The sequence below is a fragment of the Adiantum capillus-veneris genome, chromosome 4 (genome assembly GCF_014529385.1).
Source record: "Adiantum capillus-veneris isolate H3 chromosome 4, ASM1452938v2, whole genome shotgun sequence".
Taxonomy (NCBI): Eukaryota; Viridiplantae; Streptophyta; class Polypodiopsida; order Polypodiales; family Pteridaceae; genus Adiantum; species Adiantum capillus-veneris.
Window position 1 is genome coordinate 99,316,299 of NC_140934.1, and position 27,155 is coordinate 99,343,453.

General features: G+C 45.9%; 2 protein-coding genes across 3 annotated transcripts in view; both read left to right on the forward strand.

The window, feature by feature from the left end:
* Positions 1-27,155, forward strand: part of LOC147459680 (Metallopeptidase M24 family protein) — a 134,606-nt gene extending 107,451 nt beyond the window's left edge. For both annotated transcript variants that reach the window (XM_086510897.1, XM_086510896.1), the window contains 6 exons: positions 4,941-5,011; positions 5,560-5,613; positions 5,682-5,787; positions 5,866-5,934; positions 26,158-26,301; positions 26,508-27,155. In XM_086510897.1, the coding sequence (XP_086367023.1) occupies positions 4,941-5,011; positions 5,560-5,613; positions 5,682-5,787; positions 5,866-5,934; positions 26,158-26,301; positions 26,508-26,609 (546 nt within the window). In that variant the 3' untranslated portion in view covers positions 26,610-27,155. The remainder of the gene's footprint in view (positions 1-4,940; positions 5,012-5,559; positions 5,614-5,681; positions 5,788-5,865; positions 5,935-26,157; positions 26,302-26,507) is intronic.
* On the forward strand, positions 5,951-8,300 carry LOC147459682 (uncharacterized). The gene has a single exon (XM_086510902.1). It carries the CDS (start codon positions 6,773-6,775, stop codon positions 7,487-7,489), a length of 717 nt encoding a protein of 238 aa, XP_086367028.1. The 5' UTR covers positions 5,951-6,772; the 3' UTR covers positions 7,490-8,300.

The window sequence follows — 27,155 nt, forward strand, 5'->3', positions numbered from 1 at the left end:
CTACCTTGGATCATGCTGATTCTGACACCGACTCTTTCCAGTGTGCAAATGATGCTGAGGACCCTCCAGAGGACGCAACGGCAGCACCTCGGGAGCGACTTGTACCCGGTTGGCTTTATTCGACAGTTTCTTCTTCTGGATTGACAGAGTTACCACAGCCGCAGGAGCCTGGGCAGCCTAGACGCGCAGCACGCCTTCAGCAGCGAAGGCAGGTATACGAGGGCAACGAGTTCGTGAACTTCGCTCTCATGACGCGGATTTCTTCTGCGGCCCCAGCACCCTCTTCAGTGAAAGAGGCCCTTGAGTCTAACTCTTGGAAGCGTGCGATGCTTATGGAACTCGACGCTATTGAGCGGAATGGTGCTTGGAAGCTTGTTCCTCGACCTAAGAAGCGGAAGATTGTTGGGACGTGCTGGATCTTCAAGACAAAGTTCAAAGCTGACGGTTCCATCGAGAAGCACAAGGCGAGACTTGTGGCCAAGGGCTATGCACAGCGCCCTGGCGTTTACTTCGACGAGACTTTCGCTCCGACCGCTCAGATGACTACTATACGGATGTTAATCTCATTAGCAGCCCACTACGGCTGGCCTATCTATCAGATGGACGTCAAGAGTGCCTTCCTCAACGATACTCTTACAGGGGAGATTTATGTTGAGCAGCCGCCGGGTTTTGCGAAACCTGGCTTCGAAGACTACGTCTGTCGACTGTACAAAGCGCTATACGGCCTAAAGCAGGCTTCCAGGGCCTAGTATCAGAGGATTGATGAGTTTTTCATTAGTCTCGGGCTGAAGCGTACACATGGTGACGCGAACTGCTATGTAGCATCAGAGGGCAGTTTGATTGCTATTGTTATTGTATATGTTGATGACTTGATCTTTTCAGGTTCTTGGACAGTCAGGATCCGCTCCATCATGCAGTCTTTGGAAAAGACATTTGAGATGACGGATCGGGGCTTGCTACACTTCTTCCTGGGTTTTGAGATTTACCAGACACCTCACGGCATCTTCTTCTCTCAGCGGAAGTATGCTACGGATATACTTGACTGACACAGAATGGGACAGTGCAGACCTATAGGCACTCCACTTGAGCCCGGGGAGAACCTTTCTATCCATGATCCCTCAGCTCGGGTTGACCAGACACGGTACCGCAATGTCGTAGGCTGTTTAGTGTGGCTTACCTATTCACGCCCAGACATTTGCTACGCTGTTTCCATACTCAGTTCCTTTTCCTCCAAGCCTCGGCAGCGACACTGGAAGTGTGCTCTTCGTACGATGAGGTACATTTCTGGCACGGTTGATCTGGGGATCTTCTATCGTCGCTCAGGCAGTTCCACACTTCGTGGATGGTGCGATTCAGATTGGGCTGGCAATCCCGACACTCGGCGCTCGACTACTGGAGTCGTTTTCACACTTGGCTCAAGACCTATCTCATGGAGCAGCAAGAGGCAACCTACCGTTGCGCTCTCATCTACAGAGGCGGAGTACCGCGCAGCTTAGTTACGTTGCGTGCGAGGGCATTTGGCTACGGAGACTTCTGGGGGAGCTGGGGTTCCCACAGACTGCAGCAACACTTCTTTCCTGCGACAACCAGAGTTGCATGGCCATCGCCAAGAATCCGGTCTTCCATGCGAGGACCAAGCACATCGAGGTGCAGCATCACTATGTACGCGAGAGGATTCTGGCTGGAGATTTGCGATTGGAGTACGTCCGTACGGCAGACAATGCTGTCGACATCTTCACCAAGGCTGTTTCCCAGCAGACTTTGGCTTCTATTCATCGCATTCTTTCTGTTTGCTCAGCATCCGGTGCTGAGAGGGGGTGTTAGAGTTACATCTCCGGCTGCTTCACACTTCATGTTGTACGGCTAGTATGGTCCGGGTTGGCCACCCATGTCATGCACTTAGCCTAGGGTCACATGTGCACATTGCACATGGTCATTCCTTTTTCCATTCACCACACCCACATTGGATGGTTTTATACCTTAGGGTATTTTTCCCATGAGGGTCGTGGGGTCTTTTATCTCATGAGGTCGTGGGGGCCTTGGGGCCTAGTATATATGCTAGGCCCACCCCACTTGTATCATTCACTCGTACACTTACGATTGTAGAGAGGTTCCATTGGGAACCCGTTTACCCACTCTCTCTCCATTCCAGCGTTGGCACTTTCTCTCTCTCTCCATCGCCATTCTCACACGATGGTCCTAAACCCTAGTGAAGAAGCATAAGTAGCATAAGAAGTTTTACCAACTTGCAAAGTCTTGCCAAGAGGCTTATTTTTAAAGAGAAGCTCCCGCCAACTCATGGGACCCCGTCTGATGGGGCCGAAGTGACCCAAAGACTTTAATGTAAAGCAAGTCCACGCACACTCAATTGTGCGGCTGTGATGACGTGGTAGCAATACCAAGTCCCGAATTTTGCGCTGACTGAGCTGTACGGATTTTCGGATTTTAGATTGACATGCTAACGTGGCTGTCCTGTACGGATTTCCGTGTTTTACTTTGACTACTGACGTGGCAGAGCTGTACGGTTTTCTGCTTTTGTGCATGTAGCTTTTGGGCATCTGCTTTTAGACCAAATGCTTTTGAGTTTATAGCTTTTCATGTAAATTGCTTTTCATAGGCCAAGGGCGTTTAAATATGAGCCAAGGGCTCATTCTCTGGCATGCTCCGCGTGAGGTGCAGAGGATGGAGTATCGGCGATGTACTAAGTTCAAGCAATATAAAGAAATACTGAAAGGGGTGCCAAGGTTTGGGGCTAGTCCTCTCGTGTGGTGGAACTCCGCCACTTCCCGTCTTGTGTCGTGCATCTCTTTCAGTTCAGTTGTTGTTGAAGTGCTAAAATTGTGTTCAATCTATTCTTTTTTGTTGGCACGTGGTGCCCGTCTCGTGACACATATGGCCTAATCTTTTGTGCCAAAGCTCCAAGTGAGACCAAATCTCTGCTATAGCAACAATTTTGTTGTCAGAAACTGATGACGTGGAACTGCTGACGTGAACAACAGTACAGATTTCCACAAATTGCGTTGACATGCTGACGTGGCAGCAGTACAGATCTCCACGTTTTGCATTGGCTGTGCCACATGGCAGGCTGTATGGATTTTCGCGATTTTCGCTGGCTGCTTTTTGGGCCAATAGCTTTTGAGCTTGCAGCTTTTCATGTAAATTGCGTTTGAGTTTGAATGGCCAAGGGCCTGTAAATATGAACCTAGGGCCACTCGTGTTCTCAGTCTGCTGACGGGCTGTTGAGCAAAGAGGACCCTCTGACTTCGTAACTTTGCTCAAGCATTAATATAAAAGAAATATTGAAAGGGGTGCCAGATTTTGGGGCCAATACCTCTGGGCACGGAACTACGTCGGGCCGTGTTGACTCAAGTGAATTGTGATTAAGTTTGTGAAGTGTTTTTAATTGATTCTCTTGTGTGTCCTGTCAGATTTCCGACTTGGGGTGTCCAAGTCTGTTACACTTGCCTGGCAAGGCTTTGCAATGCAAGAAATAAAGTGTCCCCTTCTTTGTGCCCTTCACAATTTGCATAGCAGCTTTTGTGAGCTTCCAAGCACCACCACTAAATATGGTGTTATAACCATGCATATCAAGCTGTCCAACAGAGGGCAGACTCTTCTTGATGCCAGGAACATATCTGACATCATGCAAAACAAGCTCTTGCCCATTATCAAGGGCCAAAAGTGTCCCTATAAATTTGGAAACTAGTCTCGTCTTCGTCTTTCCTTTCTTGGCATGTTGCTCATCAACTACCTTAGAAGAATCTGCCTTTGGACTTTCCTCCTCCTCTGGACACTCGGTGGCAAGGCTCTCCATAACTACGGCACTTTCTTTTCAAGAACCATTCAACCTGTTGCTCGGCAGTCAAATGAGACGCTTCAGCTCCCTTTCTCTTGACAAACTTCTTGACCTTCTCCTTCCCTTCTTGGTCTCTTTCTCAACCGAGTTTTGACCCTGATGGATTTGTCTGAAACATCAATGATCCTATGAATGGTGAATAGCCATCTTGAGCATGGTCCATCAATTCCACTCTATAGAAAAACATGTTGACAGAGTTTTCAGAATCCTCCTTTTGTCGGAAATAGAGGGATAGATGCGACACTCAAACGCATTTGAAGTTGCTTCTATTGGCCTTAGCTCAAGAAGTATGTGGTTGAGTTTGTGTGTACTTTATGGTATGTCAGAGGGTAAAGTATGACAGGCATATAGAGGACTTCTACTGCCTTTACCTATTTTAGATTGACCATGGGAGAGTATTGATATGGACTTTCATCTAACCTCCCCGAAGACTCAGGGTGGGCAAGATGTTATCTGGACTATAGCTAATAGGTTTTGGGCTTTTGGCTCACGGCCTCTAGCATGGCTACAGTGAGACCGTTGGAAGTGGTTGTGGAGGGACCCAAAGCCCCGCCCCCCCCCCCAAAAAAGGCCTCCCGTGGCACCCCGCAAGGGTCCTGCTGTTCATAGATTGCATGACTTGGCTGCCATAACTGATGTATAGTGACCACTGGGCACTAGGTGTGGGCATTGGATGGAGATTTAACGTCATTGCTATGGCATTGCTCGCAGGCGCAGCAGATTTGGCTCAGGATTCATCATGTGATGGCTTCCATCCTCCTAGACATAGGCTTTATTTGGGGGACAACAGCATGGTCAGCTACCTCAGGGTCAGCATCAGCCCTCAGCAGTGCATGGAATTAGGAGAGCTACCTTAGATGGAAGTTCATCAGAAACCTGTGCCTTTGTTTCATCTGGAGGGCTAGACACTGAATGTCTGAGTAGCCAGTTGTCGGTGTTTAGCCAAGTATCTGAAGGAAAATCTAGCATAGAAATACCTATTACATTTCTTAAGAGGAGCATTGTCTTTTTTGAGGGGTTTTTGTAGTTCACAGATCACAATCTCCAAGTTAGTCTTTGAAGAATCTATCTGGACCTTTTTCAGGGTGTTCTGGATGCACAAAAGGCCGTTATAGCAGCTATCAAGCCAGGTGTGAGTTGGATTGAGATGCATAAGTAAGTCCTCATTTCAATAAATTGACAAGTGCTTTGTATGCTTTACCTGCTTGATAGAGTTTAAATATTGCTTATTAAAGCCTAGACAGAGTTACGAAGGATACTATTGGCTAGAGCAAAGGGTTTCATATGCAGACTTCTGTTGAGGCACTTTCATGCAGATAAGTTTTAGCTATATATACAAATATTGAAGTTCGTATGCTCTTACAATAGCTGCATTTGTCACTATAACAAGCTCTGAAGTTAGCTGAATTTAGTTGGGCTTCATAATTGACGTTTGATTGATGTGCAATGCCTCAGCAGTATCACTGTGGCTTATCAAATTTAGAAAGTTAAAAAAAGCACTGTTTGGCCTGGTAGTATTTGGAATGCTTAGTACTGCTCATTCTTAGGTATATCATGTCCTTTTGCCAACATGAAATGTATCTCTTAATTGCAATTCCATGCTGGAATAAGTTGTTTTAAGCTGTACATTGAGCATTCTGTATCTACTGTCTTGTCCTTGCTGGTGCCTAACAATGCAAGCTCCTTATCTCAAATATTTGCAGGTTGGCAGAGTCAATAATATTAGGAGCCCTAGTCAAAGCTAACATTTTGACTGGGTAAGTATTTATTTTGATGAGCAACAAATTGTTAAGAACTCATTTCATAATTCACCAACTTTTGACAGACGTGTCGAGGCAATGCTGGAGAAGAGATTAGGGGCAATTTTTATGCCTCATGGGCTAGGTCACTTCCTTGGCCTTGACACTCATGATCCTGGTGGCTACCTTAAGGTGAAATTCAGTGCCAGTTTTGTCTTACCATACTGATTTAGGGATTATTTATTTGCAAAGGTTTTGTTTTCAAAGCAGGGTGCAAAACGGCCAGCAGATGCAGGCTTAAAATCGCTCCGAACTGCAAGAACTCTTGAAGAAGGAATGGTCTCTCTCTCTCTCTCTCTCTCTCTCTCTCTCTCTCTCTCTCTCTGTGTGTGTGTGTGTGTGTGTGTGTGTGTGTGTGTGTGTGTGTGTGCATTAAAAAGTGTGTGTATGTGAATCGCAGAAGAACTCACCCCGTCACAACTCAAAAACAAAGGCGAAGAGCTCAAGAAAGTGCATGCAGCACGAGGCAAAGGACAATGGGCAGTCTACTGCGGCGGGAAGGCTATCATACGAGAGTTTCGCTCTCCCAAGCCTTCTACCATCGCGAACACCACCCTTTAGTTACTAGTTGTTTTCCCCTAAGTGACATGTGTCACATTTTATTGTATCCAAGATTGCTCACGCTTCACTACCCTCTTATCAAGAGGCATCATTTGTATGTTTTGAGTTTTTGGTCCTATATGACCTCCGAGAACAATAATCAATCTCTCTCTCTCTCTCTCTCTCTCTCTCTCTCTCGTTTAGGGTTCGCGAGCTCTCCCTCTCAGGTTGTCCTCCCCTGGGCGAGGGGCAGCCCTGTGGGAGGGCATCTGAATCAGCCTTGCCCTTCCCTACACAAGCCTACAGCGTCGCTCCATCTCCAACAGCCTCCCGACAGTGAGGCATGCTGGTCGTAGCTCTGATTCCGGCGGCCTCTGTAGGCGTGCAAGTTGTTGCGCTGCCTTCAACAGAAGGTCTCCACCTCTGGAGTCAGTAGATGCCCATGACAGGCCGTCAGAGCCGTTTGCAGAGATATCTAACGTCATTTTCTTTGGAGTTTTGCTTCCACAACCTAGCAGGGGTTCTTGCATTGAGCTCTCCTCAGATTTGCTGACCTTCTCGAATCTCGAGCATAGGGATGACGACCCCAAAGACCCCTTCCAGAATACGACCGAGTTTTGCAGCTGTGGTAGCAGCCCCTAGCAAACTCGATCGAATCACTAAGCTTCAAACAGCTCTTGATCGAGTCTTGGAAGAGAACCTCGAGCTCAAATCTCGCCTCCGCAAGCTAGAAGAACGCTTCGATTCTATGGATGACCTCGCCACCGACAAGGTAAAGGAGGTTGAGGCAAAGGTTAACCAAGCACATTCAACAACCATCACTGAAGTACAGGCTTGTGTAACAAAGGAGCTCTGCGAACGAAGACTTCGAGAAGAGAATGCCCTCAAGGTACACATCGGTGGACTCCCTCCGCCGTGGTGCACAGTTGAGGATAGTCTTGAAGAAGCAATTACGAAACTCAACGACATCCTTGAACCAATCAACATCAAACCAGAGACGGTCGCTTGGATCAATGATACACACCGACATGTGCGCCCTGAGCATTGTGTCCTTACTTTCAAGGATAAAGAGGAGCGAGTGAAGCTTCTACGTCAATCCCATCTCCTCAAAGGAACAAAGCTTTGGATTACTGAGGAGCTGACCACAAATCAACTCAAAATAAAAAAGGACGAGCTCAAGAAGATGTCTGAAGCCCGCAAGCAAGGCAAATGGGCAGTCTATCGAGGCGGTAAAACTATCATTCAGGAGTTTCGAACTCCAAAAGAGGCTCTCCCCTCAACTGCTCCCCCCTAGATTTTGTTCCCTCTTTCTTTTTTCTCTTGATGGACCCTCAGTCCTTAACTGATATGTATCTCATGTCTTCACGTATAAGCATGCAATTGTAAAATTTTGTTTGGTCCCATGGGTCATATTTGACCTCCGTGGACGATAATACAATCTATCTATCTATCTATCTCTCTCTCTCTCTCACAAAGAAAGAGACTGATTTCTATTACTTGAAAGATCCCTCAGATTGCCCAAATGGTGCCATTTCTGAGGGCAAGTACATCATGTATACACAGCAGGCCCGAAGGCGGCAGAATGGAAACTGTATAAACTGGATACAACTAGCCATATGGGCAAAGTGTAGAAACTGAAATCCAGAGTAATAAAACCTCACCTAAAGAGAGTAAAAAGTGTCCTGGGAAGCTAAGTGGAGGTGTTGTGGTAAGCCTCTTAGCTTACACTCAATGCACGAACAATCCCTAAAGCCCAGCATGCACCCCTATGTCCATGGATACAACCTCCTATGTAGGAATTCCCCACACATGGTTCTCATTCCATGCACACATGACACACTTTAAAGCCACAAGCTACATGTTGTAGCTCACAAGCTGCTTGCCCCTTCATATTTGTGGTGCATATCCCTCTTGCTTTTGTTTCCAATTTCCACCAGTGAGCCTATATAAGGCCACCTTTTCTTCACTTGTATCTCTCTCTTTTTTTTTTAATCAATCAAGCAAGTCCATTTTTTATTTCATTGAGTACAATCTCTCTAGCCTAATTTCTTCTACTTTGCTATGAAGCCCTCACCATGATGAATGCCTCGTTGGTATATCCACCATAGGCATTACAAAGTGGTATCAAAGCTCTAGGTTTTGTGCGTCTATTTTTATTTTATCGTAACCATGTATTGTTATATGCTTTCTTGGTGTGTGTTTTTTTGAAGTTGTGCGCTTATTACTTTGATCTAGTGTGCATGCCCCTTGTGTGTGTGTGCAGACTATTTGTGGTGGGAACCATTTTCTACTTACTAAAGTGAAGGACTGCCTGGTTTTTTCTCCTTAAATGGCATAGGTACTCAACACGGCTTTGCTCATCCTCGTCCCGTCTGCCGACTCGGGCCCCACATCGTTCTTTGCCATTTTGTGTGGCTGACCAGCTCGGCCTCAATCAGCAGCATCTCGCACTTTGTAGGCTGGACACCCACCTGCTGCCCACCCAACATCGATTTATCTCCTGCGACTACCTCTCGGCTTCTACTAAGCAATCTGCTCACAACTCTGCAATGACCCCTTGCTACGGCCAATTGCACCACTGCCCGACATCTGCTCCCGTCAGCGCTGTTTGCCTGCGATTTTTTTTGCTGTAGCTCGCTGTCTTAGCTCCGCGAGTAGCCACCCCTACACCTGTTTGAAGACTGCCCATACCTGCCCGCTGCTTTCTCGCCATCAAAGCGCTGCTAATCAAGGCTGCCTCGTCATTAGCGGCCTCGGCCTTGCTTCCAACTCGTTGCTCGTCGTCATCATCCAGCTCTTGTGCAACGTCATCTGACACGCCCGATATTGCATTTGCTGCGCTACTGGCAACTTGTGACCCGCCAAGGCCTGGCTGTCTGCCTCATCCCCGGCTCTGCAAACAACCAAACCTCTTCACCAGCTTGCGCTCATCATCCTCCTGCTCCAACCCCGTCATCGAAGAGCTGCCCGTGCCCCTGCCCCACATTACACTATTCTATCTCATAGGCGGACTACGGCCTCTTAAACACTTTAGTAATGCTCTCTTTCTATCTTTCTTTCTCGCTAGAGTCTAGACAGCCCACGCTTTGACGGTGCCCCTCTAAGATTTGCAATGTCAGCACATAGTTACGGCAAGGCTACGAGCGTTCAATTTCTGCCCATAAAGGAGTGGAGAGGACTTCAGTAGACACGGCTACACCCACCACATATGGACACCACCTACTTCAACTTGTGTCACAGCACCGTTTTGCTATTTTCAGCTGCATGGCTCGATCGCCCAACTGAGAAGAATGTGGGCTCTGCTGTGGTAGTAGTTCCTCTGAATGTCCAGTGTCTACTCTAAAGAAGTCCGTGATCCGTCTCTTATACTGGCTAGACTCTCCTCTCATCAGGCTCTCTTTGTTTCTACGCAGCTCGAGCAAAATCAAACCCAGGCATCTCTGGTCCTCGTATCCCATGACTCTGGAGAGTGATCCAAAGCCCTCTCTAAACAAGCACTGGAAGCGGCCTCGTATCTCGTAGTAGACTGGGCAATGGCATGTGTAGTGCAACTCCGTCTCAGGCTCCATGTGACACAAGGGGCATATCCTAGCCTTTGCTGATACTCCACTGTACCCACCGACTTATTAAGTGTAGGGAGGGGCCTAAATGACTTTGAACAGAGCCTAAACACCCTTTTACTGCTCGGATTCTAGTGTTGATTGTCCCGACCATCTCGTGGCGACCTGCCCTTCCGGACTGCGGGTGAAACTCTCGGCCGTTGTCCGTTTCACATTGGCCACACAATGTCCACCCATTTGTGACTTCAAAAAAAGAGGGTCCCAAAAATGAAATAAAATCAAGGGAAAGAAACCAACAACTAAGGTTAGTGGTTGGCACAGCCTCGTGACATACCCCCTTGTTGAAATCACAAACGTCCTCGATTTTATGCCAGTATACATGCCATAGATGATTTAGTTTGATTAGCACCCTTTTATCATCACATGCATGAAACATAAATACTAATGACTTAATGAAACCTTCATACTTTTGTCATTTCATCTACGATAGAATTAAGCATAATAGCTTTAGCATTTGTAGAACAATGTCCACTTCTATTGCATTGAATCCGTGTACATTTGATATGCTAGCTCCATCATTACCCCTCCTTTGAGCACGTTGAGTTGGGGCATACGTAGGCTGTAACCCAAAGGCCTCAAAAGTAAAGTTTCAATACGTTTGGTGACTCTACCAGTTCACACTCTTCCATCCACTTTGCATCCATAGGTGGATAGTTCTTGAACTTCACCAAATACCGTCTTGCAACTTTTCCTTTAACTTTTCTTTCCTTATATGCCAAAATCTGCTCAGGAACCAAGATCTCATCGAGTTCCTCAACTTCTAGTTGATCTTCATTTGGGCACATCTTCTGACACATCACCCACGAAGGGTCTTAGAAGACTCACGTGAAACGCGTTATGAATCTTCCAAGTATCAGGCAATGTCAGCCTATACGCAACATCACTGACCTTCTCAGGTACTTGAAAAGGCCCATAATAACGAATGCTGAGCTTCGGAAACAACCTTTCCTTGCCCTTCATCTTCTTTAACCTTGCCTTGTCAAACCGTAAAAGTATCCAATCACCCGGTGAAAGCAACAAATCACGTCGGTGACAATGAGCAACCCTTTTCTTCTTTGCCTAAGTCTTCTCCAAGGCAAGCTTGATCTTCTTATACATTTCATCCATGTTCTCTACATATCGATCTGTCTCAAAAAAATTGTCCTTTGTGTGCAAAATGGGAGGAACCTTTTGCCATCCTCAATAATCTCAAAAGGTGCCTTCGTGTTGACGTATGCACCGTATTGTTGTACGCATACTCGAGCATGGGTAGATATTGTTCTCACTTGCCCTTATTATCTAACACACAACATTTCAACAGATGTAAGACAGTAGAATTAGCCTCTTGTGAGTGCCCATCAGTTTGTGGATGCAATGACAATGAAAACTTGTGGTGCCTACGTTTTCAAACAATCCTCTCCAAAACAGGCTCGTCATACGAGGATCACAGTCACTGACAATAGATTGTGGCATACCATGGTACTTGAACACATTGTACATAAACAATCGTGTCATCTGGTGAGATTTTATGTTCTTCCTGACAGGAATAAAATGGGCCTGCTTGCTGAACCTACAAATAATGGTCCATATATCATTCCTTGTCAACGTTCTTGGAAGATAAAAGATAAAATCCATAGCAATGCTTTTCCATGGCTTATTTGGGATAGGCAGTGGCTGTAATAACCCTAGTGCTTTTTGCCTGTCAAACTTGACCTTTTGGCAAATCACGCATGCTCGCACAAAGGCATCCACATCTCTCCTCAAAGTAGGCCAATAAAAGAATGTCTCGACCGCTTTTATTGTCGCATCTATACCACGATGCCTTGCATACGGTGAGACATGGCTTTCTACCACAACCTTATGTCGCAATGGCCTAGTGACACATAATCTACCATGCATCATCATACAACCGTCCTTGAGGAGGTAGTGCTCGTGGCATTGCCCAGCTTGCAACTGTTCAAGATCCTTGTAAAATCTTCATCAGTAGCATATTGTTCCTCCATGTCATCAAGCTCATGATGATAAGGAATTGACACAGCTGAAATTTGTGGCTTTCTTGATAACACATCAGCCACAACATTCTTCTTGCCTTCCACATGCAAAATCTGAAAGTGGAACATAGAGAGAATGTTTGCCCATCGCATGTGCTTTTTGGATAACTTTGATTGTGTCAAGAAGTATCGCAAGGTCTAATGATCTGTCTGGTTAACAAAATCAGCACCTAATAGGTAGTGCTTCCAACTAAAAAGGGCATGAATCACGGCCAATAGCTCTTTCTCATAGATTTGCATCCTCTTTTCTGGCCCTTGCAAGATTTTGCTCCTATAAGCTACTTCCCGACGATCTTGCATTAACACTACCCCAATACTATTGCCACACGCATCACAATGGACCACAAATGGCTTCCTAAGATTTGGTAACACAATTACTGGATCTGAAGTCATCTTTTCCTTTAAGAGATTAAAGCTGAACTCTCTTTTTGTGTCCACTTGAACGTGACCTCTTTCTTTTGTAGAGCATGAAAGGGTGAAGCAATCTCGGCAAAGTTCCTGATACACCTTATGTAGTAAGAGCTTAAGTCCAAGAAGCTACGAACATCATGTACAGTCTTTAAATCTGGCCATGTCCTGATTGCTTCAACCTTGGCAAGATCTATTCAGTCAAGTGACGCCTAGGCTCCTCTTCATTCTTTGAGTAGACTATCATGTCGTCATAGAATGTGCCGACAAACTTTTGATGTGGGCGGAAAATCCGATCCATCATCCTATTGAACGTAGCAGGAGCATTTGTAGGAATGAACGGCATCACTGAGAACTCATACAGACCAAATGTTGTCCTAAACGCAGTCTTGTGCACATCGTTTGGCCTGATTCGAATTTAATGTTACCCACTCTTAAGGTCTATCCTACTGAAAATTGCAGCACCCTCTACCCTGTCAAGAATACCATCAATCCTTGGAATAGGAAACCTATTCTTGATGGTACTCTTATTTAACGCGCGGTAATCAATACACATGCGCCAAGAGCTATCCTTCTCTGCACTAGAAGCACTGGGGAGCAAAAGGGTGAAGAACTATGTTGAATCAGCCCTTCCTCTAGCAGCTCCTCTACTTAGCCCATAATCTCTTTTTGCTGAGCCGCAGGCCTATTTGGTGGGCTCCAGCTTGGCACCAAATATATCGCATGATCCTCGGGCCTCTCCAGCGGCAAGTGAGATAGTAATGAATAAAAAATGAGTCACTAAACTCTCGCAAAAATGCTGACATTTCTTTATCTAACACAGATAAATTTGACTGACAATGATCTGAAACATCACGTGCAAAAATCAAGTACGCAGAAGGATGATTCTTAATTACAGAAGTGATAGCCAAAGCAGATACAACAGGGACAGACAGACTCCCCTTTAAGCTTTACATCCAGGTTGTGAGTTTTGCCCCTATGCTGAATGGTGATCTTTTTGTTGAAGACATCCAACACTCCATCTATACGGAACATCCACAGGATTCCCAACATCGCATCGCACCCTTCCAGTGGCATGATGTAAAATTCTTGTGTCCACATATGACTACATATGCAGGCGCAACTTTCCAATTATAGGCATACCACACTCTTAGTGGCCAAAACATGCCAACCTTGCCTCTGTTGTGTACCCCATTTCTTTAGCTTTGATGCCCAGCTTGATGGCCAACTCTTGTGAGATAAAGTTTTCTTTAGCACGAGGATCAAAGAAGATAAGTGGTGTCTGGTCTCTGGCTTTACCCCACGCTCTGCATAGCTCACTGGCATCTGTTGCTTCGCTTTTTGCCTTTTCTATCTTCTTCGTGTCAGAGGAGCTAGAAGACCTCGAAGAAGAAGAAAAATCTGTGAATTAAAAGCCTTGTAAGAATAAAGCATCTTCAGTGGGAAATTCTGTGTGCGAAATGGTAAGTGAGCCTGATACATCTATTGAACTACAAAACATGGAAGCAATCTCCCCTGCATAGGACCTTGCACAGGACACGGAAGCCGTCAATGTCTCACCTGTTTGCAAGTCGCGAGCAAAGGCAACCTTATGCTCCCGAACAAGCGGATGGCACGGATGGAGAGGGAAATGAAGGAGTGGAAAATAGTGATGGAAGGATGGTGGAAGGAGAAGGCCAACCTCCTTCAGATGGTCTTCAATGAAGGCGCACAATGGAAGAAGGAGAAAGAGAGCCTTAATGCAGAAATACAAACACTCAAAGAAGAAGTCTCAGCCCTCAAACAGGAGAACCCAAATGCCAAGATACGAACACTCAAAAAGAAGTCTCAGCCCTTAAACAGGAGCTTGCTGATATAGTAAGCAGTGGACTAAAGGAAGGCGATTTTCAGCCCTCGGTAATAGACGAAATCAAGGAAATCAAGGAACAGGTAAGGATGGTCACAGAGAAAGAGAAACTGAGTGTGGCAAAGACATCTTCATGGGCGGAGATGATAACAAGGACATAGAAAAAGGCGGACGAGGCCGAAAAATGGATTGAGGTCGCCAAGAAAGGGAAAGGTCAAGAAACTCCTTGTACACCGACTCTTATCAACGTGACCCTCAAAGAGGAACAAAGAAGGTAGATGCGAGCATTGCATGTGAGAGTGACCGGTCTCAAGGACATAAACAATGTGGAGAAAGAGGTCACAAGCCTTACATCCATGATGGGGATGGAGAAGCCTTTGCACACAAAGGCATGGAGGGTAGGTAAGAAAAGTGATGGCACGGGAGAGTCTTCAAAGGGGAGAGCTCTCATACTACGCTTCCCCTCGTTGGAAGAGAAGAAGGAATTCTTGAGGAAGAGGCCTATTCTCAAAAAGATAGGTATTTTCCTCGGTGATGACCTGACTCTCTCACAGCTCGCACATATGAGAGAGGTAATGCAAGAGATTACAGCGGCAAGGGAGAAGGGAAAGATAGCCTTCTACAGAGATGGACGGGTGGTGATTTTAGAGCGGCGCACTGCATGACGGTGCGAGACCTATGGGACCACACTGAAGATGGCTACCTGGAATTGTAATGGGTCTATGAGGTTGGAAGTGGGTGCATTTGAGGACAATTTCAAAGACAAGGATATTGTATTCTTCTCAGAGACTCATCAGGCCCCTGGACAGGTGATGCCACATGTGGTGGGATACAGATGGGAGACAGCTCACAGGACAAATGCGAGATCTGAGCATGGGAGTAGAGGTTCAGGAGGAGTAGCAGTGCTATTCATAGAATATTGTACGAAGAGATGATTATGCTAGATATATGTGGGTGAGATTGAGAGCTAACACGGGTCGATTCCTATATATTGCCTTATGTTACTTTCCTCCCAGTACATCAATGTATGCTGCATCCAGAGGGCAGTCGCCTTTCTCTATACTAGATGGTGACATATGGGAGTTTTCTAGGGATGGTGATATCATTCTCCTAGGGGACTTCAATGCCCGAGAGGGCAACTCGCAGACAGTCTTCTACGACACTTCAGATGAGATGCTTAGAGAGCTGGATGTGGATGAGTTGGGACTTGACAGATGCTTAGATGGCAGAGAGCAGACGGAGTATGGAAGATACCTCATGGAAATGACGACTACACATGGATTAGCCATACTTAAAGGTTTACAACGATTTCCTGGAGCAGCGGGTTTCACATGCTTCCCACACAGACATGGGGCAAGTACAGTGGATTATGTTATGATACAACCGAGCTTTGTACCCTGCATTCAAGATTTCACAGTGGGAGCCAGGCCAATGGGAATAGCAATAGATCATGCTCTCTTGACATTGTCTGTTAAATTTCAGTATAGTACAACCCAGACATCAGGAGATAGGTCACGCACCCGCTATACATTTACACCAGAGACTGATTTTGTTTATACAGAGGAGATCTGGGACCGTCTATTAGAAGGCACAGCTAGCACAAATGGTACAGGCCTCTCAGTGGAGGAGTGCACCACTCTACTGACTGAGACACTGCATGGGGCTGCAACAGTGGCATACCCACACATTCAGCTGGGCAAGAGACGACATTCTGGGAGCATGCCCCATAATAGTTGGTATGATGAGGAGTGCAGAGAGATGAGAGCCCAGCTTCAGAGGGATCTTATCTTAGGAGTCATCACTTACAGACAGTCTCGGATTGCTTTCCGACGCCTTTAGCTTTCACCCGATTCTTTACTTGATAAACTTTACTTTGACTTTACGACACAAAGGAAAACTTAACGAATAAACCTGTGACTGGAATTAACACTTCACACAAACCACGGCCTGGCAGTAGGCCCCAAAGATTGGCACCCGTTTCGGTATTTCTTTATTCTTATAAAACTTGGGAGAAAACCTGCAAGTTCCTACGAGCTGTCCCACTTTTACCGGGCTGAAAATTGCCTACTCTAGCCTGATCTCGGCAGCATAACCGCAATAGGAGGCTTCATAGACAAAATCCCCATACCAAAGGTGACTTTCCCAAACCTGGCGAGAATCTGCAGCACGCTGAATTCTCTGTTTTCTGCCCTGAAAATGCACCAGATCACCTGTACAGTGATCCCAACGCTTCCCCGAAGGTCCTGGCGATTATGAGGGATCAATTAGGGTCAAAACCCTAAACCTGCAAAAATACACAGCAGGCTGTAATTCACTGTTTCGGGCTCCATTTCGCGTGCCAGTCACATCCATAGCAAGCACTCGAGCTCCCACACCTGTAGGGCTACTTGCCCTTTGAATCGGACAAGATTTCTCGCATGAAATCTCTCCGAATTCTCCTGTACCTGCGGGGGATTAGCAACGAGCTAATCGAGTACCTGTGCAAGAGGCTCTTGCCTCGACAATCGTGCATGAACCCACACAATTGTACATACATATGAAAAGCCCTTGAGCGGGGCATCACGTTTCTGGATTCAAAGGGGGAGAGAGATGCACAAGAGTGGAATCATCGCGCTACATAAGACAAGGGAGAAGGCAAGCTTTCCATTAAAGGTGTGATTACCTGCACCCACTACTCACACACACAGTAGTTCACTTATGAGCCAAAATCAGTCCCCCCTCTCAATTTGGGCGCCTCCCCTTCTAGCTGGACTCGGAGTTTTCACGTGCAACCGCTAAGTGTCCACTTTGCCTCTTTTGAGTTAATTCCTAGTACCCACCGACTTATTAAATGTAGCGAGGAGCCTAGACACCCTTCTACTGCTCGGACTCCAATGCGGACTAGCCCGACCATCTCGTGGCGACCTGCCCTTCCCAACTGCAGGTGAAACTATCGGCCGTTTCACACAAGTCAGACAATGTCCGGCCATTTGTGACTTCAAAAAGAGGGTCCCAAAAATTAAATAAACATCAAGGGAAAGAAACCAACAACTAAGGTTAGTGGTTGACACAGCCTCATGACAGTGTCCATGTATCTGGCTCTCGTCACAAAGCCGTCCTCCGTAAGCTGGAGAAGATGCTCTATAGAAATCCATCTTCGTGCCCAGCTCTTGTGTCATGTCCTCCTAGTGTCTAGCTGAGTCAAGTCTTGGCGGATGAGCCAGGAGCGTGGTAATCTCAGATTGTGTAAGAGTCAGAGAGGGTGCATCCAATGAGTACCGGAAGGGGGGCAATGTGTCTATGCTGAACCCATGTGCCTAAAACCATGATGTCATCTCACCATGCCAGCATGTTGTATCTCCCTGCATGGATAACTGTCGAGAGGACTCAAGTGCTAGCCAGGCATATCTGTCTCTGGGAAGTTCCTACAGGCGGTGTATGAAGGAGACTGATCTGGTGAGCGCCTCAACCACTAATGGGGGGCAGCTAGCTCTGCTCGGATAATGTCACGTGGTACTGAAGCCTTTGCTCTAATAAGCGGCGAGATCATAGAGATTAGAGGCTTCTCCATGTCCCCCCATCCATCAATGCGACCCGACCTCCCATGATGATCCAATGACAATGCGGAAGCCACCAAAGTGTCAATGAGCTAGAGCTTCGTCCGAGGCTCCTAAATCTGAACCTGTGAACACATCCTCTCCAATCTACCCAATGCTACATGGGCTCTGGTTAGTCTAGTCTCTGCTGCTCTCCTCAATGAAAACGATGTTCCACTAAAGACCATGAAAGAGTCGCCATGCTTCACGTGAGTCCTAACTCAAGAATAGCTTGTATAGATCTTGCTCTAGTCGAGCCAAAAAAGCCCTCTTCTTCCGCCGCACTAGGAGTAGGAAGTCAATTTGTGACTGTCTGTGAGTGATGTCCCCCAAAAGCACCTCCCTCTGAAGTCTGGCTCGTCTCGCAGCATTCCTCATCATACCAGCTATTCTAGGGGATGCTCCCAAAACGTTGTCTCTGCTCAGGTTGGGTGTGTGGATATGCCTCTGCTACTACATCATGTAATGCGTGTGTCATTATAGTATTAAGCTCCTCCGGAGGTCTCCCTGGCTCCTCAGTGCACAGGCGTCTTTAGATCCCATCTATGTATACAGAGTCCATCTCCCATGTGAAGGTGTAGCGAGTAGGGGCTGCTACCCGTGGCCTGTGTGCTACACTAAACTGGAAAGAGATGGTCATCGACACAAGGGAATCCACTGCCACACCAACAGGTCTCGGTCCAACAGTGAGATCTTGGATACTAGAGATGAAGCTCGGTTGTGCCATGACATAATCAACTGTGCTGGCTCCCATGTCTGTGTGGAAAGCATGTAAAACCTTCTGCAGGGGGAAATCTCTGTTGGCCAGTCCATGTGCAGTCCTCATGTCTATCAAGTGTCGTCCATGCTCAGTATGTTTTACATCTTGTGATAGTCTCGATAGGCCCGTCTCTGCAACATCCAGCTCTCTCAGCATCTCCTCTGAAGTATCATAAAATAATGTCTGGTGATGTGCAGTCCTAGCATTGAAGTCCCCTAGGATGATAATGTCACCATCTCTAGAGAACTCCCATACGTCAAAGGGGGATTGTCCTCTGCGTGGTGCATATACTGACGTATAGGGGGGAAAGTAGCAAATAGCAATATAAAGATACCTTCATGTCTCTCCTCTCAATCTCACCCACATGTACCTAGCTTGCTATCACAAGGCGGGCACCACGTGCCAATAGAAAATAACAGACTGAACAGACTTTTAGCACTTCAATAACAACTGAATTGAGAGAGAGAGAGAGAGAGAGAGACGACACGCGACACGGAGTGGCGGAATTCCACCCCAGAGAGTATTGGCCCCAAACCTTGGCGCCCCTTTCGGTATTTCTTTATATTGCATCATCAAAGTACAAGCCGGTACTCCAAACTCTACACCTTCTCTAGGAAGCATGCCAGAGAATGAGCCCTAGCCTCATATTTAAAGGCCCTTGGCCTAAAAAGCAGTTTACATGAAAAGCTTTGAAACTCAAAAGCTTTTGGTCCAAAAAGTAGTTTACATGAAAAACTTTCATTCAAACTCAAAAGCTTCTGGTCCAAAAAGCAATGCCAAAAGTTGCCAGCGCAATTTACGGAAATCCGTACAGCCTGCCACGTCATCATGTCAGTGCAATTGTCGGAATTTGTCTGCTGCCTTAGGGTTAGGGTTAGGTTTTTTGGCAGAAATTAGGGTTGCAGGTTTTAGGGTTAGGGTTTGCAGTAATTAGGGTTTGCAGGTTTTAGGGTTAGGGTTTCTAGAATTAGGGTTTCAGCAGTTAGGGTTTTCAGAATTAGGGTTTTTGGCAGAAATTAGGGTTAGGGTTTTCTGCACTCGGGCAACCACGTCCTCACTCTGTGACACTTCTTCTACTGCTTGTTCTTCTTAGGGTTTAGGCCCCTCGGCCGGCATGTGTAAGTTGGCTCCATTCTTTAGGCTTTGACACATCAGCAATTTGTTACATCTCCCCTTCTTGAAAGAGAGTAATCGTCCGCGATTAGAGCATATCTGCAAAACAACTCAAGTTAGTTCAAAAATTTCCGAGGGTCATTCCGAGGGACAATCAATTTGCTCTTTTTATTAAGGAGTTAGCTTCTCCTTTCTGCTCTTTTGATCAAGGAGTTAGCTGCTCCTATCAGCTGTTTTGATCAAGGAGTTAGCTTCTCCTTTCGTCCAGATCGGAACTCTTGATATTCCGGCGTAGTAAAATTAGCCATCACACCCAGACCGTACTGATCTTCCTCGGGTGTCTTGATGCACTAAAATTACATACCCAGGCAATCTCATCCAATTAGGAATATTCAGTGGTTGGCACATCACAATGCAACACAAATGCTCACATATGCATGTTACAAGACATAGAAACATAAAGCTGCCGATGAACACTCCTCCCGCATAACCTAACAAGGTCCAGGCCGGGAGATATTCAACGACTCCCTCATCACTCCTCCCACATAACCTAAAAAGGTCCGGGCTGGGAGATATAGAGGCCTTTTACAACCAAACGCCCCCCAGACCGCAGCCTGCGTCGTCTAGAGGTGCTGAGAGTAACCACTGCTCAGACTTCTTAATACTCCTCTCGCATAACCATCCAGGTCCGGGCCGGGAGTCACAACAACAATTATTTTACAAGCATACAACCAAACGCTCCCCAGGCATCGGCCTGCGTCGTACGGAGGTTTAAACAATACCAAAACAGTATTTACCACTTCTCCACCCGGGAGTAAAATCACCAATCATTGAAACTAGTATCAAACCAGAGTCAAACAATTCAAATCGGCACCAAAACAGGTTCAAAACAGATACCATCCATTTCAAACAAAGTTTCAAACAATACTTTCTTAAACAAAGTTCAAAAGTATCTAACTATAAAACAACTAGAGAGTTCATTCAGGCTTTTGTTCGGACAACCGAACTTTGAGGACGACTTGCTTGTCCTTCTGCATCACAGTGATAGTTCCGTTCCGGACTTGGAGAGTCGCATCATTCTTGTCATGCCAAGGCATGCCTAATAGAACGTCACAATTGCCCAACTTCATGATGTGGAAATCAGCTTTTCCATGATAATCTTGAATAGTCACTGGAAGAGCACCAATGAGCGGTACTACTTTCTGAGTTTGCCCTGTGGCTAGCTCAGCTTCAATTTCTCCACCCTCTGCATCATAATCAAAGTGCATCTGCTTTAAGAATTCTGGATGGATAAAGTTCTCTGTAGCTCCGGGGTCAAAAAAAATAAGGGCTTTGAAACCATTGACTTTGCCATATGTTCGACACAATTCGTTTGTACTCTCAAGGCGTATGCCATAAATATCAGGAACTAGTCCAATAGCAGATCTAGCTCTCTTAGCAGGAGGTGGCGCCGGGGTTCTGTCGACCGATGGTGCGGGCGTCGGCCCTTCTGGTCTATCAGTGCGTTTGGGACAATTAGAATGATTGTGTCCTGTTTGAAAGCATCCAAAGCATCGGCCTTCTTGTAGTAAAGTGTCTCGTTGTTGAGGCGTCAAACGAAGCCTTTGCGGTTGATTTTCACGAAACTCTCGAGAATTTTGTTCGTTGTTGCCGAGAGTTGTGGTTAGTGGCCTGAGCTTCTTCTGTGGTAAACTCTAGCTTTCCCTTCATCAGTTTGTAGCCGACCGCGGCATGGTCCATAAGTTCTTGCATGGTAGAGACTTGCTTGGATAGACAATATTCCTGCAATGGTGATGGTAGTCCAATGGTGTATCGTTCGCATTGGGCCTCCAAGGGAACAGATCTAAAGGACACCGGAAGGTACACATCGAGAAACCTTTGGTTATATTCGTCCATTGTTTCAATGGCAAGCATTTTCAAGTTGCCCCATTCTGCCAAAATCCGCACTTCAAACATAGAAGTCATGTAACTACGTGCAAAAACTGTCTTGAAAGCTTGCCAGGTCCTTGGAGCATGCGGTTGTGTCGCGATTGAACTCCACCATTGCATAGCATTATCTTTAAGAAATCCCGCTGCTCGAGAAATCTTGGATTCTTCTGTATAGTTCCCTAAAGCATAGATGTTGTCGAATTGCTGTAGAAACTGCAATGCTTTCTTGCGATCTTTCACCCCAGAAAAAGTGAAAAATTTGATTGTCGTGCCACCATCCTTGAAATCTTTGGGTTGGTTAGGCGCATATGCCGAGTATGGATAATAAGGGTATCCATATGGGCTCCAACCATTGTACCCTGGTGGCGGTGGTGGTGGAGGTGGGGGCAATGGCGGTGGCAAAGGCGGTTGCACTGGATCAGGGTCAGATGGCTGCACCATATTCCTAAAGACTCCCCCGATTGGAACAGACGGTTGAGAAGGTTGCCAGTTAGAAGCTCTCGTACTTTCTGGTGCCGGAGGAGGAGGTACCACCTGGGGCAGCAGAGGGGGTAACATGAAGTTCAAAAATTGTTGAAAACTTTGCAGCATTGGAAGATTCTGCTGAGGATGCCGCAAAAGAATGTCGTGGAGTTCGTTGAGCAGGAACTGCAAATATTCTGCTGAATCCATGAATTCCAAGTATTGGGTTCTTAATTGGCTTATGCTGTGTAAGACACTGCGGTGAAGACGGGAGCGCGCCCGATGCGCGATGAAGTAAGGGTGGGCATGGCTAATAAGTCCGGGTTGGAGGGCAAAGATATCCTCGAATAAAGCTCTGTCTGCTCTTTTGTAGGACCGGTATGCTTTCAGAAAAGCACACGCCTGATGCTCTGATACCACTGTCACAAGGCGGGCACCACGTGCCAATAGAAAAGAACAGACTGAACAGACTTTTAGCACTTCAATAACAACTGAACTGAGAGAGAGAGAGAGAGAGAGAGAGACGACACGCGACACGGAGTGGCGGAATTCCACCCCAGAGAGTATTGGCCCCAAACCTTGGCGCCCCTTTCGGTATTTCTTTATATTGCATCATCAAAGTACAAGCCGGTACTCCAGACTCTGCACCTTCTCCAGGAAGCATGCCAGAGAATGAGCCCTAGCCTCATATTTAAAGGCCCTTGGCCTAAAAAGCAGTTTACATGAAAAGCTTTGAAACTCAAAAGCTTCTGGTCCAAAAAGTAGTTTACATGAAAAAATTTCATTCAAACTCAAAAGCTTCTGGTCCAAAAAGCAATGCCAAAAGCTGCCAGCGCAATTTACGGAAATCCGTACAGCCTGCCACTCAGCGCAATTGTCAGAATTTGTCTGCTGCCTTAGGGTTAGGGTTAGGGTTTTTGGCAGAAATTAGGCTTGCAGGTTTTAGGGTTAGGGTTTTCAGAATTAGGGTTTGCAGCAATTAGGGTTTCTTGCAGAAATTAGGGTTTGCAGGTTTTAGGGTTAGGGTTTCCAGAATTAGGGTTTCAGCAGTTAGGGTTTTCAGAATTAGGGTTTCTGGCAGAAATTAGGGTTAGGGTTTTCTGCACTCGGGCAACCACATCCTCACTCTGTGACACTTCTTCTACTGCTTGTTCTTCTTAGGGTTTAGGCCCCTCGGCCGGCATGTGTAAGTTGGCTCCATTCTTTAGGCTTTGACACGTCAGCAGTTTGTTACACTTGCTCATCCCTACGGGCTATATGTATCAATGGCTGCAACTCCTCGATGAATAACACTGCCACTCCCCCTGAGCTCCGCCCTCTGTGCTCTGATCGTGTCTCCTGTCTACGAGCTGTCTCCCATCTGTATCCACTAATGTGAGGCATAGAATTCCCAAGGGCGTGATGTGTCTCAGAGTAGAAGACCATGTCTCTCCCAGTAAAACTATCCTCAAAAGCACCCACATCAAGGTGCATAGATCCATTACAATTCCAGGTAGCAACTTTGAGTGTGGTCCCATAAATCTCACACCGTCATGTGGAGCGTCGCTCCAATATCACCACTCTTCCATCTCGGTAAAAGGCAATCTTACCTTTTTCCCTTGCCACTCCAATCTCCGGCATAACCTCCTACATATGAGCGATCTGCGAGAGGGTAAGGTCATCCCCGAGAAAGATGCCCGTCGTCTTAAGAGTTGGTCTCTTCTTTTTTCTTAAAAAAGTCAGAGAGAGAGAGAGAGAGAGAGGAAAAAAAACAAACCGCGCTTTTTAGTCTTTGAGAAGCCTTTACATATTTAGAACTTTAGGCTCATGCAAACTCCACTGATAAATGATCTTTCCTTTGCATGCCTTAGGATATGTTCCCACAGGATTGACACCACACTAGACTAGGGCTTGGAAACCCAACAATGGGGCCCCTCTTTCATTTTTGGAGTACACTTTCACCCTAGGAGGATGATAATCTTGCGGACATGCCAGCTCACCATTCACGTCCTTCACAGGTATGGCAGGATCAGCACATTTACCCGGCTTTTAGCAACAACTTTTGTCATGCATTTGGACCCTCAATATCAGCCACAGGATCTGTTATTTCATGTGGATGATTGCACATGCAAGAGTGCCTATTGGCACTTGGGCTGCGAGTATTGATCATACACACCCTACATGCACACCCCATACTTCACCCATGATCTCTCAAATGTATATGGCCACCATGTTTGTGGGGGCATCTACTAGTTGGACCCCTCCACACCTTTGGAGGCACCCATTGGCCACCTCTTCTCCAGTGTACATACATCAGCCATTAGTAGCTTCGGTTCTAGCTATGGGAACCTTGAAAACGCACTCAAAATGAGACTCTAGTTGATTTCCCACCCAGTGTGCCAAACATTTAAGAGCAAAAAAAAAGGTATGTGGTGTTCTTTGCATAATGTGGGTATCCCTTTAGCAGTGTGCTCAAAATTTCACATAATGATGACCATAAACAGCAATAAAGGCTAAATATAACCGAAAGACCACAACAATGAAAGCAATCTTCAAATACTGATTAAATTCCATATTGATGCGGAACCCAACCTCAATGCTTTGTAGCGAACAAATACAAGATCTGGCTGGCTACAGGCTTAGCTTCAGACCAAGAACCATGACTCGAGATAGTTCAGGGCAAGCGTGTTGAGTCTATATTGACTAACTAGACATTAAACTCAAGACTGCAAGAAACACGACTCTATGTAAGACAATGAGTATACTTGATAATCTCTGTGATATGGCATCCGACATAATGCAAGAGCAACATATCGCAACGAAGTGAGAGAGGCTATGTAGATTGTGATGGTTGCTATGCACAAGCAGGCTCTAGGCCATGCTGATGACCTGGCTACCACTCATCCCTGATCCACCAAATGCTCAACCAATTGCAAGTGAGTGGTCCCACGTCCATTAAGTCTAGTTTGTTGGCCCTTTGGTCCAGGTACTTGGGCCTTTCATGATCCTACTTGCTTGAGATACCATTGGGGTGTCCCGGATGCATAGTTGTGGGAAACACCACGAAATGCCCCCTTGGGATGTGGGGAACACCAAAACTTCATATTGACCTCTCCCGAACGTTTCCCGTTCCAGAGCGGCTGCCATGTGGCATTTCAAAACATTTCAAACGTATGAAACATGGAGTTTTGGGCTGCATAGCTGCTTAGCTGAGTAAGTTGGTAAAAGGATGCACACTTGAGTGAACCTTGCAGTCAATCAGATGCGAGCAACAACCTATGCGACTGTTGTATCCTCGTTACTTAAATGGGGTGGCTTGTGTGATCCATGTATTAGGAGATCTCTTCTTAGTTGTTATCTTCATGTTGTTATTTTCTTGTAGCAGCAAGAACCATTTTTGTTTTTTGTTTGTACGTGCTCCACAACTGTATGGTTTTTCTAGATGAACGATTTTTAAGTTACTTGATAACACTGATAGTATCCCACCCTTGCTGACATGGCGTTTCCCTGTTTCAACCCTCAAAAACTTTAGCATTTCCGTTTTTGTGTTTCCGTCCCACAACTTTGCCAGGATGCCATGCCCGGAGTGCAGCTTGGCAGGCTTTAGGCTATGTCCTTTGAAGTGCAATCTGTTGGCAACAACTGGCTGAGGGTAGGAATGTTGATTTGGGGGAGAGGCTAAAGACCCAATCTTCATGCTTGCTTCCGTGGGCTTTCACAGGCAATTGCTAATTGTGGAACTTAGCAGGTCAAGACCTCATGTTCTCAACTATAGCCCGTATTGTTATGTGGTACACCTGGAAGGCTTCTTGCTGAGTGACACGCCTTCCTAACAATCTGAATGAAGATCATTTATCTCTTTGCAGTCTTTTTGAAGGTGTTTGGCAGCTTATTGGAGCAGCCCTAGTTTGGCTTTCTCGGATCATGGAGACCGTCTTTCATCTTCTTCAGATCATAGGCAATATCGCTACAGCTGACCATGTCCAGCCTGGGCACAGTGGCCCTTCACTTAGCAACCTCCCTCTTAAAGGCCAATGTGCTTTTAAGCAAGGTTTATCTTACACGTCCAGTAAAGGCTACACTGTCTGTTTGTCTCATTTTACATGATACACGATATTTCCACGAATCACAAGAGAGATAATGAGGAAATATGTTTAGTACACTTCAAAAGCAAGATGTTTGTACAACATTATCAAAATGGGTGTCTAAGCTCAAATTTACATTTTATGTCTACTTTCAGGTAATAACTGTGGAGCCTGGGTGTTACTTCATCAACTCTCTAATAGATGAAGCACTCAAGGACCAAGAAACTGCACCTTTTATTAAGCCTGAGGAGATCGAAAAATTCAGAGGCTTTGGAGGAGTACGCCTTGAAGATGATGTTGTAAGTGTGAGCTAAGTTCCAGCATGCCATTAGCCATCTCTCTCTCTCTCTCTCTCTCTCTCTCTCTCTCTCTCTCTCTCTCTCTCTCTCTCTCTCTCTCTCTCTCTCTCTCTCTCTAGTGTGTCTATCTACATTGGGTATGGATAGTTATCATGCTTGTAACCGGGGCCTCCATATTGGAAAATGCATATTTGATCTCATTACAGGTGGTTACAGTGGATGGCTGTGAAAACTTGACAAATTGTCCGCGTGAGGTCGATGATGTTGAGGCAGTTATGGCCGGCAAGCCATGGCCACTTGCAATGTAGTGCTCTTTTCAAGATGCAATTAGCCCTCTACAATTCTTGTCAATTTTTCAAAGCAAGAGAAGACTGCCGACCAAATTCTCTACTTAATGGCTGTATGTTCATAATAGTAGCCCTTCATCATCATTATTACAGTTTGTTCTTCTTGATACAGCACGAGTATGATGCATTTCCCTTTCAACAAGGTGAAGAATGACATGGGCATTCTAAAACAAAACGAAATGCCTTAAATGAAGGGTCCCATTCACTATCTAAAAGAGGCACACGAAAGTTTGTATGCCCTTCTCCTGTAAGGCATGTTTTAGCATGCCGAGAATATTGTTTACAAGGAAGACAAACCATACAAATTGTGCAGCTCTAGATACAACAAACTTTGGCAGTGTTCAAACGGGACTCTTTTAGGCATTGTTGTTAAAATATAAAGGTAGAGGCAGGGCATATATATGTCTTTATCGGTTGCAGAGTTGAGACTACTAATAAGCCCTGAATGTGCTCAATTTTCTCAATGTACCTATATATTGACTGAATATAGCTGCTTGTTTCTGTTAA

Excerpts from the sequence above, each read along its gene's own strand:
- LOC147459682 (XM_086510902.1), top strand. The coding sequence starts at position 6,773 with ATGACGACCCCAAAGACCCCTTCCAGAATACGACCGAGTTTTGCAGCT.